This window comes from Pundamilia nyererei, unplaced genomic scaffold (genome assembly GCF_000239375.1).
Source record: "Pundamilia nyererei isolate P.nyererei 1_Seehausen unplaced genomic scaffold, PunNye1.0 scaffold00002, whole genome shotgun sequence".
In the NCBI taxonomy this organism is placed as follows: domain Eukaryota; kingdom Metazoa; phylum Chordata; class Actinopteri; order Cichliformes; family Cichlidae; genus Pundamilia; species Pundamilia nyererei.
Window position 1 is genome coordinate 215157 of NW_005187403.1, and position 17442 is coordinate 232598.

Below are 17442 nucleotides of genomic sequence, written 5' to 3' on the forward strand. Positions count from 1 at the left end.
TTTAAAACCTAGGTCAATTAGGTTCTGGCGACTGTAAGAGATGGCGGCGTTGCAAACATTCAAAAATATCCACATTAAAAGGAAAAACGAGCACCAAACTGGAGAGCTAAGAGCCGTGCGCGCCGCCGTGCGCGCCGCCATCTTGATTAATTACTAGATGCCTATGTTCAAATTATGTGATTTGCACAAAGGCGTTGACAAGGCTTGTACTTCTAGAGACAGGCAAAGATAAAGTTGTAAAATTATACCATGACACCAATGAGTACTTTTCATGAACATGGGCGTAATTTTCACTGGCAGCATGGTGGCACGGTGGTTAGCACCGTTGCCGCACAGCAAGAAGGTCCTGAGTTCAATTCCACCATCAGGTCTGGATGGATGAATGGACCTCGTGTCCACATATACGGACATCACATTTTTGGTTATTTAGACCCGAATACTCAATTTTGCTCTACAAGGGCCTGATATCCACTTACGAGGACCATATACTGCTACTGTTCTATCAAAATTTTAAACGAATATCCTCATATGTGGATGTCATTTTTCTTAGAAACAAAAAGTGGGTAAAAGAAAAAATCTGGTAATTCTTTGTTTTTACATTCATTGGGCCCCAATCAGCCCAAATATCAAAGAGAAATTCAAAATGCATGCTGTGGAAGAGTTCGGGTCTTAGGAGGTTAAATAAAATATGAAGTAGAAAAATGCAAATATAAAAACAAAGCCAGCTGTGTTAAAGCAAAACTATATCAAGCTAAATCGTTTCAAGGCTGAACAAGGTAATCATAAACCCACTTCAACTTCTGGTTTTTAGTCATTTTACTTAGTGCTATTTAGTGCTTCTGCAGCAATTGTGGCAGCCAGCATGACTGCCGAGGACACTCAGCAGATGAGCCTGTGCATGTAAAACTTTGGGACGCGCCATGTATCTTTAAAATTTAAAAAAAAAAAACGGTCATTGTAGCGGGGCGTGGCCTGTGGTGCCGTGCTCTTGGGTGCAGGGAAGGCAGACGCACCTGCAAGGCATCCACAATCATGCCCCGCCATCTTATATATGGGACTGCGTCCTGACTCGGGGTTGGTGGTGTTGATGTGGATGTGCACAAAACAATAAAAATGTACAGAACACAACTGGGTCCGCCATGGATGTTCACAGTGGTGCCAAAACCCAGGACGGGAGGCACGGCAGACCCAGGACTGGGCCAGCAGAATGAGGAGCTGGCCAGAATGGTGGCCGAGCTGGCGGCCACGCAGCAGGAGCAGGTGGTGGTGGTAGCACGCCGTTGGCAGAAAGAGGGGCTAGGGATGCCAACTGTCCGGGCCGATTCTCTCTCCCGCTCGCGGGGGGAGGGGAGCAGGATCAGCCGGATGGCTCCCTGGCCTGGCGATGGGGGTATGTGGCGGGGCGTGGCCTGTGGTGCTGTGCAGGGAAGGTGGACGCACCTGCGCGGCTTCCACAATCATGCCTCGCCATCTTAAATATGGGACTGGGTCCTGACTGGGTTGGTGGTGTTGATGTGCACAGAACAATAAAAATGTACAGTACACAACTGGGTCATGTTCACAGTCATTCATTTGTTTGTGAAGCTAGTTTTACAGCAAGGTCTTAATGGAAAATTTCAAAAATAAATAGAAATTTGTTAAGGATTCTGTGAGCTCACAATCAACTATCCTGTGAGGTCGCTGAGCCCCTTCTGCATTTAGAGAAAATGTCTCCAGGTTTTCTCCCACTTTGCCTCTGCAATCTAAGGCTGATATCTTTGCAGTTTTAGAACTCTGATCACATTTTTCTGAGTATAATCTGGATGTATGATTATAATTATGCACAGGGTTTTTGCTGATTTTTTCTTTACATTAGCATTAGCTACCAATGGCCGTCCAGTTGATATAGATTGCTGCTGCCTCTGCGGTAAAAGACTGCCTAACTTCTCATTTTAAAGCCAATTTGTTCTCTTTTTGTGTCGTTTCTGAAGACAACAATACCACCATTGACTCCTAAGCTTATGAATATGCTGTAATATTTAAGCTCAGTAGGGACTTCTACTTATACATATTGCAGGCTAAATCTATTTTTTACAAGTACTTATCGTGTTTAAGTTCACTGGGGCATTTGACAAGGGTATACATAATTTAGCAAAGACACAAATACAAATCCTGACTCCACCTGTTCCACTTTATGCATGAATACAAGATTCTAATCCCTTTAAATCATAGTGAAAATCCATCCCATATCACATTTTCAAATTTCATATTTTATTTACAAGTTTGTTTGTTTTTTAAAAATGCACTAAGTAAAGTATGACAGGAATAAGCCCATCATCAAATACTCAAAAAGCAGTCACCAGTAACTCAATGCATGTTTCAGTCCTTTTTTTTTTTTTTCATTTGTCATATCGTTGTCCCTTCAGCTGTTTGCTAAACCATAATGAGGTTAGCACATGTAACAAGGAACAGCAGTTCATCAAGACTTGGATTTCATAATACACCAAACTCCTTTGCATGGCAGTTTTAGGAGTACTTATCCATTTAAAAGCAAAAGACACACAAAAATAACCTTACAGTAACCTGAAAACTTTAGCATGTGTCTAACTACCTTAGCTAAACCCTGTATTTCAACATTTCACATAAAATAACTTGTATTGTTGCATTTGTCATAAAAAAATAATTAAAACTGAGCTTTAACACACACCCCTGCGTTATATTTTACGGTCTTACCAAGGTTCCACACTGGTAAGCTCATAAACATAAGGGACCCTACGGGCTCAGGAGAAAAAAAAATACAACAAAACGTTAAAAAAAAGAATTATCCAGGAGTGACACAAACTTTCAATAGGCAATATGTTAAAAGTAGAAACTGCAGAGGTGCATTCACATGACAAACTCTGTTTTTTATTTAATAAATTAATATGAATTCAAAATAAATTGCTGTTTTTTCTCAAGGACAACTTAACCCAATACGACTGCAGAAATTTGAACATGGTTATGCACTAATTTTCCAGGAAAATTACTATTTTATTAATTCAGAGAAATACGATAGATTTTCTCTGAGGTCAGGCAGTAGAGATCATCTACCAATCCGGAGGTAGGAGATGAATCTCTGGCTCCTCCAGCCCATACATGGGTATGTTACTAAACTGAGTTGTATTTAAGTCATTATAGTCTGTATTTGCCAAACATTAAGTCCTTAACAAAGTCACAACCCTCTAATCCATGAGATATGGGTCAAATAAACATATAAATTACTTGCTGAATATCAGTTTTTTCCTTTCCTATGTCTGACAATATAGTTTGCTAAAAGGGTGCCACAGAGAGAAAGCAGGTCTGTATAGTAATGATGTAACAAAAAGCGGGTGAGGGACACTTGCTAGCATGTGTCGGCTACAGACCAGAGAGGCTTAAGGGCTTGTTTGTGTGCGTTGGGGGGTAGGGTGGGGGTTACATAACCATCAAGGCTTGTGCAGCATCCTTGCATTGCTAATGCGGCTTCCCCGGTCACAAGCCTGCTTTAAGCACAAGGATAACAATAAGTGAGACGAACAGACGGACAGGGACAGACAGAGTGAGAAATAGGGAGCTGTAAGCTGCCTTGCCCTGCATCGAGCATCACCGCGTTCACTCACAAAAAAACACTTCATCAGTCTGCTATGCACAGATGCAAACATGAGAGCTCCCGCTTACAGCCAGGACCACTTTCAACACGACCTGACCTGCAGGACAATGGTGCTGTATTACTTCCTTCGTCTCTTTTTCACTCACAGAGCACTGAGGACATAAGCTGCGGTCTGGGCTACTTTTTATACTATGCAATACATATTTGTGTGGTTTTCACTACAGTTATTTTCATTACTGAATCATTGTCTTTAAATTATATAAAAAATATAATAGACATTAACTATATTATTAGGATGTCATTAAAATCTGTTTTTCAAAGATAATATCATCTGTGTATAAAGAATATAAATAATTTTATTTAATGTGTAATTAAATAAAATGTCAATAAAATGTCAAGGTAATTACAAAAACACCTTTGGGACTGAGAAATTCACATGTACCCCACTCAATTCATTATTAAAAAGTGTTGAAAGGAAGATGAAGCAGTGTGCTTGTGTCACACATGGAAGATTAAAGTAAATATTTAGTTGATCTGAGCTAAGGTAACTTCTTGTCTCATTTTTTGGCTAACATTTCAGCTGTCCCAGGTTGTAATAAGTAGCTGCTGTTTGTGAAGAGAGGCCTTCGTTAGTTAGAAAAGTGATTCATAAGCACTAATTCTAATAATAAGTCAGCTAAAGTGGTTATAAACTGGAAACCGATCTCAGTGTTTAAACACTCACAGAAATAACACAGTGTTTTTGTGACATTTAGCTTGTTTCTGAACTTAAACTGACATGAACAGGAGTTAGGAGTTATGATTACTAAACTCACTAATGCAACAATTATGAATGCTCAGAAACTAGAAAAAGGGAATATTTGATGATTTGTATTAAAAAAGACTACTAAAAAACTTGATCTCATGTTATTGCACTTTTTAATGCTATTAAATTAGCAAAAATGCACACTCATTAAATAATCAACCTACATTGTGGTTATAAAAATAGATTTTCTATTAAAGCTCAGTTAAAAACAGTTTCTCTATTCCCGAATGTCTGTCAGTATGAGTGGATCTCCCTAATATGGTCCACACAGTGCACAAAAGGCCCACCTTCCATTTCTAAGAAGGAGCCAATCAAAAAAGGCAAGAGGAAAAGAAGAGTTGCGGGGCAGCACCCAAGCTTTGGTTATTTTGAACTCTGAATCATCCAAAGCTACCTTACTAGAATCCAAGAATAAAAATATTGAGGTAGAAATAAGCATTACAGATCAAGCATTATGATCAAACACAGGATTTACATCACAACTTCACTGTGCAAACACATACCAAGGAAGACTGTGCCATATTTAAAATACGTACATTGTTTTGGACTTTTTCACTTAACTTATTTTGAAGAAATTACACTAGGTTTTGTTGTTATTTGGTTACACGTGTACCATACTCATAGAAAGGCAGTAGAGTACAGTAAAAGGTAGTCTCCCAATACCACAGGTAGCACTAGTGCGTAGCAGCATCCATGTGTGAGATGCAGTTGTGTTGACTTGGTATTCAGACAGTGACTGCAGGCAAAACAACGAGCAAGGATGCTATTCTTAGTCTAGCACAGCATCATCCTAGAGCAGTACAACATGTCGGATACGAACTCACAAACAGAAAGTATTACATATTCACAGCAGAATCAATTTTCATTATTTAAAAACACACTAGTGTGATTTTTCACATTTAGCCTTTAGCCTCAGTTAAATATCCTTTCAAGAAAACGTCCATATTTTCATATCTCTGATTGTGTAACGTCAAACTTACTGTATGTTCCATTTCACCAACTACCAACTTCATCACTATGGAAACACATCAGTCAAGTGGCACATAGGTGAGGCTATAATGGGCAGCAGCATTAGCATTAAGCATGGTGAGAAGGGGGAAGAAAAAAAAGATATTTTAGTTGCTTTATATTTTCCTACTACTAACTATAGTACAAACGGTTTTAGCAATTATTTTAATATTACTCGACAGTTCGTTTTAGCCTCTTTCAGCTCATTGTTCTGATTTAAAGATAAATTGGTGATTCTAAATTGCCCACGAGTGCGCATGGTCTCTGTGTTAGCCCTGCAACCGACTGGCCACCTCTCCACGGTGTATCCTGTATGTGTATCAATAGTATCAAATAGTATTTAAATAGTGACAGAATTATTTTACTAACTAAAACTGCTATACATAATACCTTCTGAATTCCTGATAGCTAGAGTTTTGGGGGGAAAAATAAAGAAACGCTGAGCAAGACTCATGACACCGTGTATGTGTGGTGAGGACTTTTTAAAGGGACTCAAGAAAGACAGAAATGAAAGAGCAAAGAAAATTGACGGTTTTTCACGCTAAAAGCACGTTTACCGTGGGACGCACCTGCTGCTTCTCAATAGCATCCTTGCTGATGGCGGACACTTTGGACGCCGGTGCCCTCTCGCATGTGCATCCCTCCAGCAGGTATATACCTGAGGGCCGTGCGCTCTGGTCATTCTCGAAGTAGAAGAGCACATTCTGGTAGAGGGCGAAGTACTTCTCAGCCCAGCGACTGTTCTCTGTGGTCTTCTTGCTCAGGTAGCCGCGCTTGGTCCCCTCTTTGCGCGCAACCACTGACAGATACAGAGCGTGGCCCTCATTGTACCGCACGCTCTTCTGCATTATGTTTACACTGAGTCCTGTCCTTATTTTGGTTCCAACTTCAAAGAGCAAACATATGTATCACATCACGCATCCTCGATATCGCTATCGTTATCTCTACCGGATGGATACTGAAGAGAAAGTGGTTAACATCTCATCTGCAGAAAAAGGTAATCCAGGTTTACCATGGCATAAAAAGTTGGAGAGTGCATCACTCTTACCAGACTGTCAAATACACGCTCCAGTGTCAGCTGAACCGTTGAAAAGCAGCACCGCTTCAACACATCTCCATGCTGCAAAGTTCGGACATGACCTAGAAAGCCAGTGTGTTTCTGTCCTGGTGGTTTAAAAAATGAGGAAAACGACGGCGTGTGTAGTACCGCCAACAACAGCACACAGAAATAGACTCAGTGAACAGACGGTGAAAACAGAATCACGACGGACATCAGCGCTAATCGGCTTTGACATCAACTTAGATCGCCGCAGCCCGCGCGCTGCTCTCTGAGCGCGGAGCCTCGCAGGAGTTCCATTTAAGCAGCGCAAACCAAAGTGCACCAAAGTTTACACACCCACAGTTTTACACAGCACACGTTTCGCTGTGAAAAAACAAAAAAAGAAGTCCCTGCTGAGGAGGGCTGGTTCCCGCTTTGCTCAGGTCCAGTTTGTTGGTTCTCTCAGGTGGATAGTGATATTTTTCATGAAATCTGCCCCAGGTTTGGTATAAAATTGTTCGCAGGTTTGTTGACATCAAACTTGGGGATTTTTTTTTACTCAGCAGTTTGGATCTTGGTGCCCATATTAAACCAGATAAATCTTGTAGCCTACTTTTTTCTCCAAATGCCTCTTTTTGCAAGCAATTTTATCAAAACAAGAGACCAAAGTATATGTAAGGTGTATTGCTATTAAGTGTGTGTGTGTGTGTGTGTGTGTGTGTGTGTGTGTGTGTGTGTGTGTGTGTGTGTGTGTGTGTGTTGGGGGGGAGGTGGAGGTCCGTTACCAGCTATTTCAGCCTAATTTTGTTACATTTACATGAGCATTATTCCCCGACCTCTGAAATCAGCAAGGAACCTAGAGTTGGTTGTGTAACAAAAATTCCAGCAGATCAACAGTTTCAAACCAGGCTGTATTGGGGTTTTTGAGACAAACAGCACACGTTAAAAACCCATGTCAGTTTGAACTTCAGTTCATTTTGACCATGTCTGTGGTTCCTATACCTAAACTAGTGCCATGTGTGGCTGATTGATGTTTATGTTAGGGAGCAGTTGATCAGGTATACCTAACAAAGTGGCCAGAGAAATGGATATGTGCAAATCACAATAGCATGAAAAACAACTCTGGTGATTTATTTCAACTTAGTCATGTGGCTCTATGAGTAATGTTAATTGCAGTCCTCCAAAACATTTGGTGAAATTTGTTCCATGAAATAGCAAGTATTGCAGTGACTTTTCAAAGGTCTGACTGATAGTCTGACTGATATACATTTCAGACTCCAAATCACCTAAATCAAAAGCAAACCTACTTACTTATTTCTCAGATTATTTCTTTTACAAAATAAGTTGTTATACTAAGTGATGTCTAAGCACAAGTGTATTTGTATCAAGATTTGACCTTTAAAATCAACATATCACTTTGAGCACTTGTGTTCTCAAGGAGTCTTAAAATATAACAAAATAAATATTTATCACTCTTATGGTAGTTCCCTTTAGAGTAGATATGCCTTCAGCACTAATAAGTGTGTGTGTGTGTCTCTGTGTGTCCATTTCTAACACACATTTGTAAGGTGGACAAAAGCAGAAGTTTCTATTTTTATAAAGTGGTTATTTGCATCAAAAGATGGCTGTTGAAAGTCCCATCCAGCCTGAAACAGATGTTGTAATGCTTTAGTAGTCAGTGACTGACGGAGTTAAGGTGCCACAGACTTTGCATTTCACTTGTGTGCGTAGATCTCTGTTCAAAACCTCTTAGGAAACCTCTTCTTTATGTCAGACTGCCAAAAAGTAAAAAGCAGTTCCTGTATTTTATTTTTTTTTATTTCTTTTATTTAGGATAGTTTTGTAAGCACACTGTATAATTTCAGCTAGCTCTTGTCTATTTTTTATTTTTATTTCATCCATCTTCTTCTGGTTTCAGGGGTGCTGGTGCCATGGGGCAAGAGGCAGGGTACACCCTGGACAGGGCTAACACAGAGAGACAGACAACCATTCGCACTAACATTCATATCTAAACCCAATTTAAAATCACAAACTTACCATACTCCACTATCTGCATATCTCAGGACTGTGGAAGCAGTCACAGTACCTGTAGAGAACCCACACAGACATAAAAAGAACATGCAAACTCCATGCAGAAAGGCCCACCAGAAAAGAAAGAAAGAAAGAAAGGCCCCAGTCAGATTGTAAATTTGGACCCAAGACATAGTTGCTATAAGGGAAAAGTGCCAAACACTGCACCACCTCCGCCCTTGTTGGATTTGTTTGTTAGTTTAAAGTTAAATAATATACTTTTTATACCTAGTTTTAGTTTAATCATCTATGTCTACTTTCAGTTATTACAGATTATTTTATCAAAAGGCACAGTGAAACAGAGCCAATGCCTGTGTAATCTGTTAGGCAGCTTAGTATCAGTTACCATGATGAAGTCTAACTCCACTCCACTCTGCATTGACCTGTTAAAAAGGTTATATTCTGAGAGGGGTCAAAATAGTACTGTAAAATAATAGAAATTTGAATAACATCATGGAGCAGCTATGGTTAGCACTGTTGCCTCACAGCAAGGTCCTGACTTCAATTTTACCATCAGATCAGGGACTTTCTATGTGGAGTTTGCATGTTCTCCCGTGGTCCCCGTGTTCTCTCTGGGTACTTCAGCTTCCTCCCACAGTCCAAAGACATGGAGTGGGGGGGAGGTGAGGTTAGGTTAATTGATAATTCTAAATCGTCCATAGGTGTGAGTGTGTGTTTGATTTTTATTTATTAAAAATCTAATTTAATCCATATTTGTTCTATTAAAATTACATACAACCCACATAAACTGTCAGCAAGACTCTGTTCAAGGTGCTTTATATTATAAATCTAAGATCTTACAATATTAGAAAGAAACTCCCTCAAGCACATGGAACCCCACAACCAAGCTACTGGCAATAGAGTGAATGAAAAACTCCCCTTTAACAAAGAAAAAATCTCAGGCAGAAGCAGCCTCACGAAGGGGCAGCCATTCCCCACAACCAGTCGGGGGTGAGGGGAAAGAGAGAGAGAGCAGAAAGAAACAGGACAAAAGACACACTATGGAAGAAATAGCTTAGTTTAATAGTTTAATAAGTATTTATGATGTTTAATAAGTATTTATGATTAAATATAGTAGAGGTTTATAAATACATAGAAGCAAAAAGAAATGAATGAAAAAGAAACAGTATATCATGGGAGGCCTCCCAACAGCCTAAGCTCAATGCAGCATAACTGAGTGAGGGTTTTGAAAATTCTAGTAACCACAAGTAAACCTACAATGTGAGAATGAAGTCTTCTTTTTGGATAGTAAGATACTACAAGGTCTTTAAGATATAATGGGTCCTGATTATTCAAGATATAGTATATGAGGAGATGGATTGTAAATGCAGTTCTGAATGAAGCCAATAATGAGAAGCTAATAAGGGAAAAATGTAACTGGAAAAAATGTAGAAAGTATTTTCTATGTATTTGCACCTGTGTGTGTTTGTGTTTGTGTAATTTCTCCTAGTTGTATTGCCTTTTAACTCTTCCTTAAATCTAAGTTTATAATGATCAACTGGTAATGCTGAAGTGTTTTAGTAAGCACTTTGTAAGCACATTCTTTCCCCCCTAAAAAGGTAAAAAGTGAGAATTAATGAATGTGTTAAGACTGAAAGTAAGGCATTGATATTGCACATACATAATCCCCGCTTTTGTAAACAGCCGACTATGAAGTCCTGGTGAGCTAGCCCATTAACTCCTGAGGTAGATTAACCTCATCCTGTCATGTCTGATCAGTTTCAGAGCATTAAAAGGCCACATCTGACTACTGTGTCCACAGGCAGACAGTGGCAATGCTGACAATTGGGGGGAAAAAGTCCCTTTGCAGCTTAATATCATGAGCAGAGCTACAAGGGGAGGAGCAAATAGGCAAACAAACCCTGTGAGGTTAAAGGAGTGGACAAGGACATGTTGCATCAGCGCCTGCCGTTAGACACATAGTGCTCAGTTTAAATTGTATTTAGCTTGGAGGGGAATACTGCTTATTCTGAGAATTTGTAAGCTTAAAAGCAGTATAATCATCACACCAACTGTCAGCACACACCTTTGTTATACACTGTAGCAGTATGCTGTAATAAATGTACAATTTTGAATGTACATCAGTGAAGCTTTTCCTCTACTAAATGGCTAAGAACCTGTATTAGAATAAAAAGCTAAACATTATACAGCAAAGACTATGGGGGCAAGCTAACAAATTATTTTTATGCACTGTGGGTACCTTAATAACTAACAAATGTACTGAAAGTGTTCTTTTATCTTTACACAACATCTGCTGTTGGATAATTCATATTGTACATTGTTTACACCTTCCATCAGCAAAGGAGAGTGAAACAGGTAGCAAGACTGTATAATCCATTGCATGTCTCTTTGTGTTCATGTACAATGTAAACAGAGGCATTTATGTACTCATAAAGACAAGGTTTTACAGCGTTATCTTAAAATAATAAAACAGTAATAATTGTTTACTTTTATTATGGCTGTTTTGTTTGGGGGTTTATGCATGGAAGTTGTTCATTGTTAGAAAAGAGGTACTTTATTACACATCTAACAGATGTCTAGAGTTCAGAGGTGGGTTTTTGTAGTGATGATAATAATGATGATGGCAAACAGAAAAAAATAAAGCTGTTAAAGTGCTGTTAAAATAGTCTTCACCACAAGTAACTCTCTTTTTAATTTCTCTTTTGAAGTTATGAAAACTGTTGAGTATGTATACAGAGCCATGTGTAGGCTCATTTGTGGTAAAAATTTGTCAGCCAAAATTATTTCTTAATTTCAGCTTTCCCTTCATCAAAACTGTAAGAGCACTGTGAAGACCCTCTGCATGCACCTCCTTCACTAAATCCATAAATTTTCTGTGTGCCGTTCCTTCTTTCCTTCTGCCTGTCAAAATAAAGTAAAATGTTTTTTACATTTTAGGCAGTAAAATAGATGAAGTACTTTAGCATTTTAAACTGAATCTTGTTTTATTTGTTGTGCAAGCAGCATTGCATGGTGGGTGGTCCTTAGTGGGGCCATACAGAGTTTTAATACTCTCTGTAGATCTCCATCTGACAACTTTAGATATAGCCAGCAAAGGATTAAGGAGGATTACTATTTACTACATGCCTACCACTATGCCTGAAACATATACTATACATCTCTAAACATTACTGACCATAATCTGTATCCATATGTTATTGGGGAAAAGTGTAATAGCTTCCAGTTTTGCAGAATATATATTACTGTTTTCTTATTTCATAGCTAAACTTAACAAAAAAGTTAGGAAATTTATGCTTGATCAATGTATTAAATGTTGTAACAGTGCTTCTTGGCAATAAATCATATACTGTTGGAAAGCCTGTTTACTTTCGCTTAAATGGTGCCACATTTGTAATGAAAATGCATTTGTGTGTTGAGCAGCAGAAGGGTGGTTTATACCCATGAAAAAATTGCCAACTGTTCCCTGCCAATGCCAAACAACTTATTCTGTTATTCACTCTTGTTTTGAGCTGCTGACACCCAGATACAGCCAATCTAGCTGTGTACCCAGGCAATCCAGAACAGACTGCACACAACTAGTCTCACAGGACTGCTAGTTAGTAGGCCTGCTATTAGTGCCTTTCACAATCAGAAATGTTTGGACTGGTGTCAACAACTTGTGCACTGGAATCTGAAGGTTGTTTTCAGCGATGAGTCCAGGTTCTGCCTATAGCAGTTGGATCATAGGTTCGATGGATGGAGAAGAGGGTGAGAAGGCTATTCTGACTGCTGGACCATTAGGGTAAAAGGTTTTTGTTTAGACAGTGTGATGATGTGGAGCAGCGTCTCCTTTCTGGAAAAACAAGTCTCATTATCATCAAAGGCAATCATAAGCCAAAGAGATATTAAGATAAGATTCTTCCACCAGTGTAATATTATGTAATATAATAACTCCATAGCCTGGGACTGATCCATCAACAGTTTCTGACCAAGCTGACAATGATTTATATGGCTCATTCTTATACTACATAACACAAACAAAGGGAATCGGTGAAAGAGAAGTTCTGGTATTGAGCCTTGTTAGCCACATGAATTGGATATCCTCACCTTTTTTTGTCTCTGAATATGTAATATGTAATTTTGTAATGCATTTTAATTACAAATGAACAAGCGAGTTGCGCTAATGTAAAAAGATACATGTACACCTCCATAATTTCTTTGTTCTTTTCTCTTCCAAAGCAGAGTGTCAGTAATAGACCTGCTATTCAGTGAACTTAGCTATAAAGTTAGCTATAAAAAAAATCTCAAAAGTGTGTTCTTTCCCTCAAAGGGAAATCAAGCAGGTGCCTGGTTAGTCACGATGGCTAAACATACAGTGCTGTGGGTGTCTCTTGCTTCCAGCTGAGAGTACTTGTTCAGAGTGGTGATTTTCATCAGAACAGGGTAGAGAAACTGCAGGTAATAGGCACTTGTTTTTGCTGCTGTGCAGGACTCAAACACTCCATATGGCTATATCAGGCAGCAGTTTTGTGGTTTTTGAACCACAGAGGATCCTCGCATAGGCATGCATGATAAACAACATTACTACTGATACTGTAGAGTTAGACTGAAATAAAATTTAAAAAATGACACATTGATAAAAGAATATAAATCATGTGTTTAGTAAACACTAGTGTAGCCCATGTGAAAAAAAAACACTTTTACACCAATGATAAAGGAAGAGAGGGTATTAGTTCCTTTATCTTAACTGTTCACATTAGAGGGGGGCACAAAGAAATACTTTTCTTTCTTATTCTCATTTAAAATATCTAGCTTTTAAAAATAATTATCTGAATCTTACAACAAACAATTTATAGATTGATACATATATACCATCAAAACAGTGTACATCACTGTCACACCAGTGTTTGTTTTCATTCAAAGGCTTTATGATTTTTCCTATAATGGTGGGCCAGTCTCTAGTCAAAACACCCAATTTTTTTTGTCCCAGTCCAGCCCTATAAGCAGCTCATCTGCAGTCTGGAGTTACCTACATCTTCCTATTCGGGAGGCAGAATTTCCGAGTTCTGAGTACAATCGAAAGCACCACGACTGCAGTTTTCGTGTTGAATGTAAAAAACCCATATGACGCTGTGACGTAGGCTAGAATCATGGCAGCAGTCAATGAGGGTCCAGGCGTGGGATTTCTGTCGTGGAAATATGTACATTATTTTTTCCTTCCTGTTGGTAGGTGGTACAGTGCATTTGTGGCAAGTAAGCAAGCTAGAAGACTGGCAATCTTGCTGGGGAAGTTAGGGAAGCAACACATTAACAAGAGAATTCTGAGTAAAACCAAAGTTACTTTCTCTAGTAACTAGTTACTTTGAAAGTAACGAGTAACTTGAAGTAACTGAGTTACTTTTGATAGAAGTAACTAGTAATGCAACTAAGTTACTCATTTAAAGTAAATTACCCAACACTGATGACCAGTTTGGATTTCATACAAAAGTCTGCTGTTAAAATATCTAATGCAGTTGTTGTCACTGGGATAACACAGGTATCTGAAAAAGATGAACAGTTCATTGACTTTCTGAAACAGTATGGTAAAATTGGAAGAGTCCTTTTTGTTGATGATTCACTGTTCGACTTCTACCAAAACCTGATCATTGAATATTCAGCCTTAGAAGGTTTAGAACCTTGCTTACCTTACACGTACACAGCACAAGCTGACCCCAGCATTGTCTATGAAATTAAGACACTCAGTAGCGTGTACTCTACCAAGGTTGGGAGTAATGTTACGAAGACCTACTTAGCTGAGCTCAAAGAACTAGCTAAGCTGAGTAGCAAAGACTCTGGTGAGGTGCTGAAGGAAATGATGTGTCATATTGGGGGGGGATGTGGAAGCCATGCCACCTACCATTGAAGATCCTTCCCCCACACATGTCGAGACCACTGTCGTATCTCCGCCTGCTCCTAAAGTGCAACAGTGTCACACCTCACATTCAGATGTTACACCAAGTGATATTGGTGCCACTGATCATGCTCCCCTTACTAATGGAAGGAGAGCAGTGTCCCTTTTAGTAAGTGACGTGAACCCACCTGACATTCAGAAGGTCATGGTAGAGCATATCGCATATCGCAAGATGTCCCACACATCCAGTCCCAGGTGAGACTCCGTTTCTTCTCCGGTAAGGTTCCCAGACCTAACAATGAAACTGATTATGACACATGGCGCACACACATTGAACTGCTCCAAAATGATCCCAGCATGTCCCCTCTGCAAATATCCAGAAAGATCCATGACAGCTTTCTCCCACCAGCAGCTGATATAGTTAAGAGCTTACGGAAAAAACACACTGGCACCACAAAGCAAAGAACTCAATTACAGTTCCAGGGTGCACATGTTTTTTAACCAGAGGAGAAACATGAGAGTAGCATTATTGCTATTGAGGATATCAGAAACCACGTGGTGAGGCTGCACAGTCAACTAACTACATTCATGTCACAGAAAAAAAAACCCAAAGTTGGCTAACACCAAGGGATCTGCAGGGAAGCCGCAGAGTAAGATGTCAAAGCCACGTGATGTAGATGGACGTATGCAAAGACAGACTACAACAAAACTGACCCAAGCCCTGGAATTGTTTCAACTGCGGTGAAGATGAGCACATCGTCCCATGCTGTGTTGACCCTGCTAACCCCAACCTAGTGGCAGAAAAAAAGCAGTTGGAGGCAAAACAGTGCCAGTGGGAAGTGCAAGATGGTTCAGACTCACCTTTAAATAACTAACAGTTCCTGTTGTGGGACAAACAGGAGCTGAGGAGAGTCAACAACGTCCTTCAGACGTAATCAATGAAGACAAAATCACAGCTGAGGTTAACAAAGTAAGTACACCAGCAAAGAACGTCAAAGCACAAGCATATTCTGGCTTAAAACAGACTGAGTCATTTACAAGCAGCACTTTTCAGAGCAGAAGATCAAGCCACTCTTAGAAGTGGAAGATGCTAATGGACAGCTAGTGCCCTACTTTGGCTATATAGAAATGACCATAACTTTTCCAAAGGACTTTATAGGTGTTCCAGTAGATGTAAATACACTTGCTTTAATAATCCCTGACACAATCCCTTGTGCTCATAGGCAAAAACACTCTAGATTACTGTTCAACATCTACTCAGAGAAGCAGACAAGTGACAACCATCAGGGGTAGTGAAGCTGTAAGGCAAGATGCCTCAAGTCATTCCAGCTGGTTCAACCGTAGTGGTGGAGGGAGTTGCCCTTGGCAGGGGCTTTCAGGGTGAAAATTCCGTTGTCATTGAGTATCCATTGTCGACCCCCTTGCCCGGTGGCCTGCTACTTAAAGCATGTCTGGTTGACTTCCCCCAGCGGCGGCCCCACAAGTTGCCAGTTGTTATAAGCAACGAGTCTGACCACGACATTGTCATCCCTGCCAAGTGTACTATTGCAGAGGTTAGTACTTATCAGACCATCCTATTAAAGGAGCACAACAAGACCAAGTAGTCAGAACCACCACAGAGAACACCAGAGATTCCATCCTCCCAAGAGCCCACTATAACTTTCAGTTTTGGTGACTCCACTGTTCCACTGGAATGGAAACAATGCATCACACAGCAACTCAACAGCATGCCTGTGGTGTTTGCACAGCATGACCTGAATTTTGGCCGGACGGACCAGGTGCAACATCGTATAAAATTTTTGGATGACATGCTCGATGCAGGAGTTATCAGAGAGTCAGAGTCTCCATTTGCGTCACCTATAGTGGTAGTCCGGAAAAAGAACGGCCAAGTTCGGTTGTGCATTGATTATAGGCGTCTAAACCTCTAGACTATAAAGGATGCGTACAGCCTTCCAAAGCTAGAGGACAGCCCTCAATGGTTCTCAGTGGTTCTCTGTTCTTGATCTTAAATCAGGATACTATCATATCGAGGTCGAGGAAGCAGACAACCGAAGACGACCTTCGTGTGTCCTCAGGGTGTGACGGACGCCGCCGGCACATTCCAGAGGTTAATGGAGCATGGGGGATATGCATTTGAAGGATGCGTTGGTCTTCCTTGATGACGTGATAGTATTCTCCCGAACCCTTGAGGAACACGAAGAAAGACTCATGAAAGTTCTCACTCTTCTGAAAGAGTTTCGGTTAAAGCTGTCACCAGAGAAATACGTCTTCTTCCAGACTTAAGTCCGTTATCTGGGACATGTGGTCTCCAGAAATGGTGTTCAGACTGACCCGAGAAAATTTCGGCTCTTAAAACATGGCCTGTCCCTCAGACTCTGCAAACGTTAAAGTCGTTTCTTGGTTTTGGTGGGTACTATAGAAGGTTTGTTAAAGGGTATTCCAGCATTGTGAAACCTCTCCACAACTTAACCTCGGGGTACCCACCTAGCCACAAGAAATTAAAAGAAAACTCAAGACAAAATGCACATCAGTACCATGACCCAAAGGAGTCCTTTGGAGGTCGCTGGACGCCAGCTTACCAGCAAGCCTTCATGTCAGTCATCAAAAGTCTCACCACAGCCCCTGTACTTGCCTTCGCTGATCCCCAGAAACCCTATATACTGCACACCGACGCCAGTACCACCGGGCTCAGTGCTGTGTTGTATCAGGAGCAAGAAGGCCAACTTAGAGTCATAGGCTACGCAAGTAGAGGGCTGCCACGGAGCGAAAATCGCTATACAGCGCACAAGTTGGAGTTTTTGGCGCTCAAGTGGTCAGATACAGAAAAGTTCAGTCACTATCTCTACGGCAACCACTTCACCGTGGTAACGGATAGTAATCCGCTGACTTAGAATAGAATAGAATAGAATAGCCTTTATTGTCATTGTACAGAGTACAACGAAATTGGAGTGCCACTCCCTTGGTGCAAGTTTCAATAATAAATATAAATATAAAATATAAAAAGTACAAAAAAAACAATCGTAAGTACTCAAACAATAGTATGTACAATATATACAGGATAGCAGCATTAATATAATGACAGT

The 17442-nt window shown here is 40.1% G+C and overlaps 1 protein-coding gene across 6 annotated transcripts in view; it reads right to left on the minus strand.

The window, feature by feature from the left end:
- rasgrf2a (Ras protein-specific guanine nucleotide-releasing factor 2a) overlaps positions 1 to 6805 on the minus strand; it is a 48634-nt gene extending 41829 nt beyond the window's left edge. For 3 of the 6 annotated variants that reach the window (XM_005720008.1, XM_005720009.1, XM_005720007.1), the window contains exon 1: positions 5990 to 6805. In XM_005720008.1, coding sequence (XP_005720065.1) covers positions 5990 to 6268 — 279 coding nt within the window. In that variant the 5' untranslated portion in view covers positions 6269 to 6805. Of the gene's footprint in view, positions 1 to 5977 lie in introns of all 6 variants that reach the window. The other 3 variants (XM_013910164.1, XM_013910169.1, XM_013910163.1) reach the window with 1 other exon arrangement.
- Positions 6806 to 17442: the final 10637 nt, after the last annotated feature.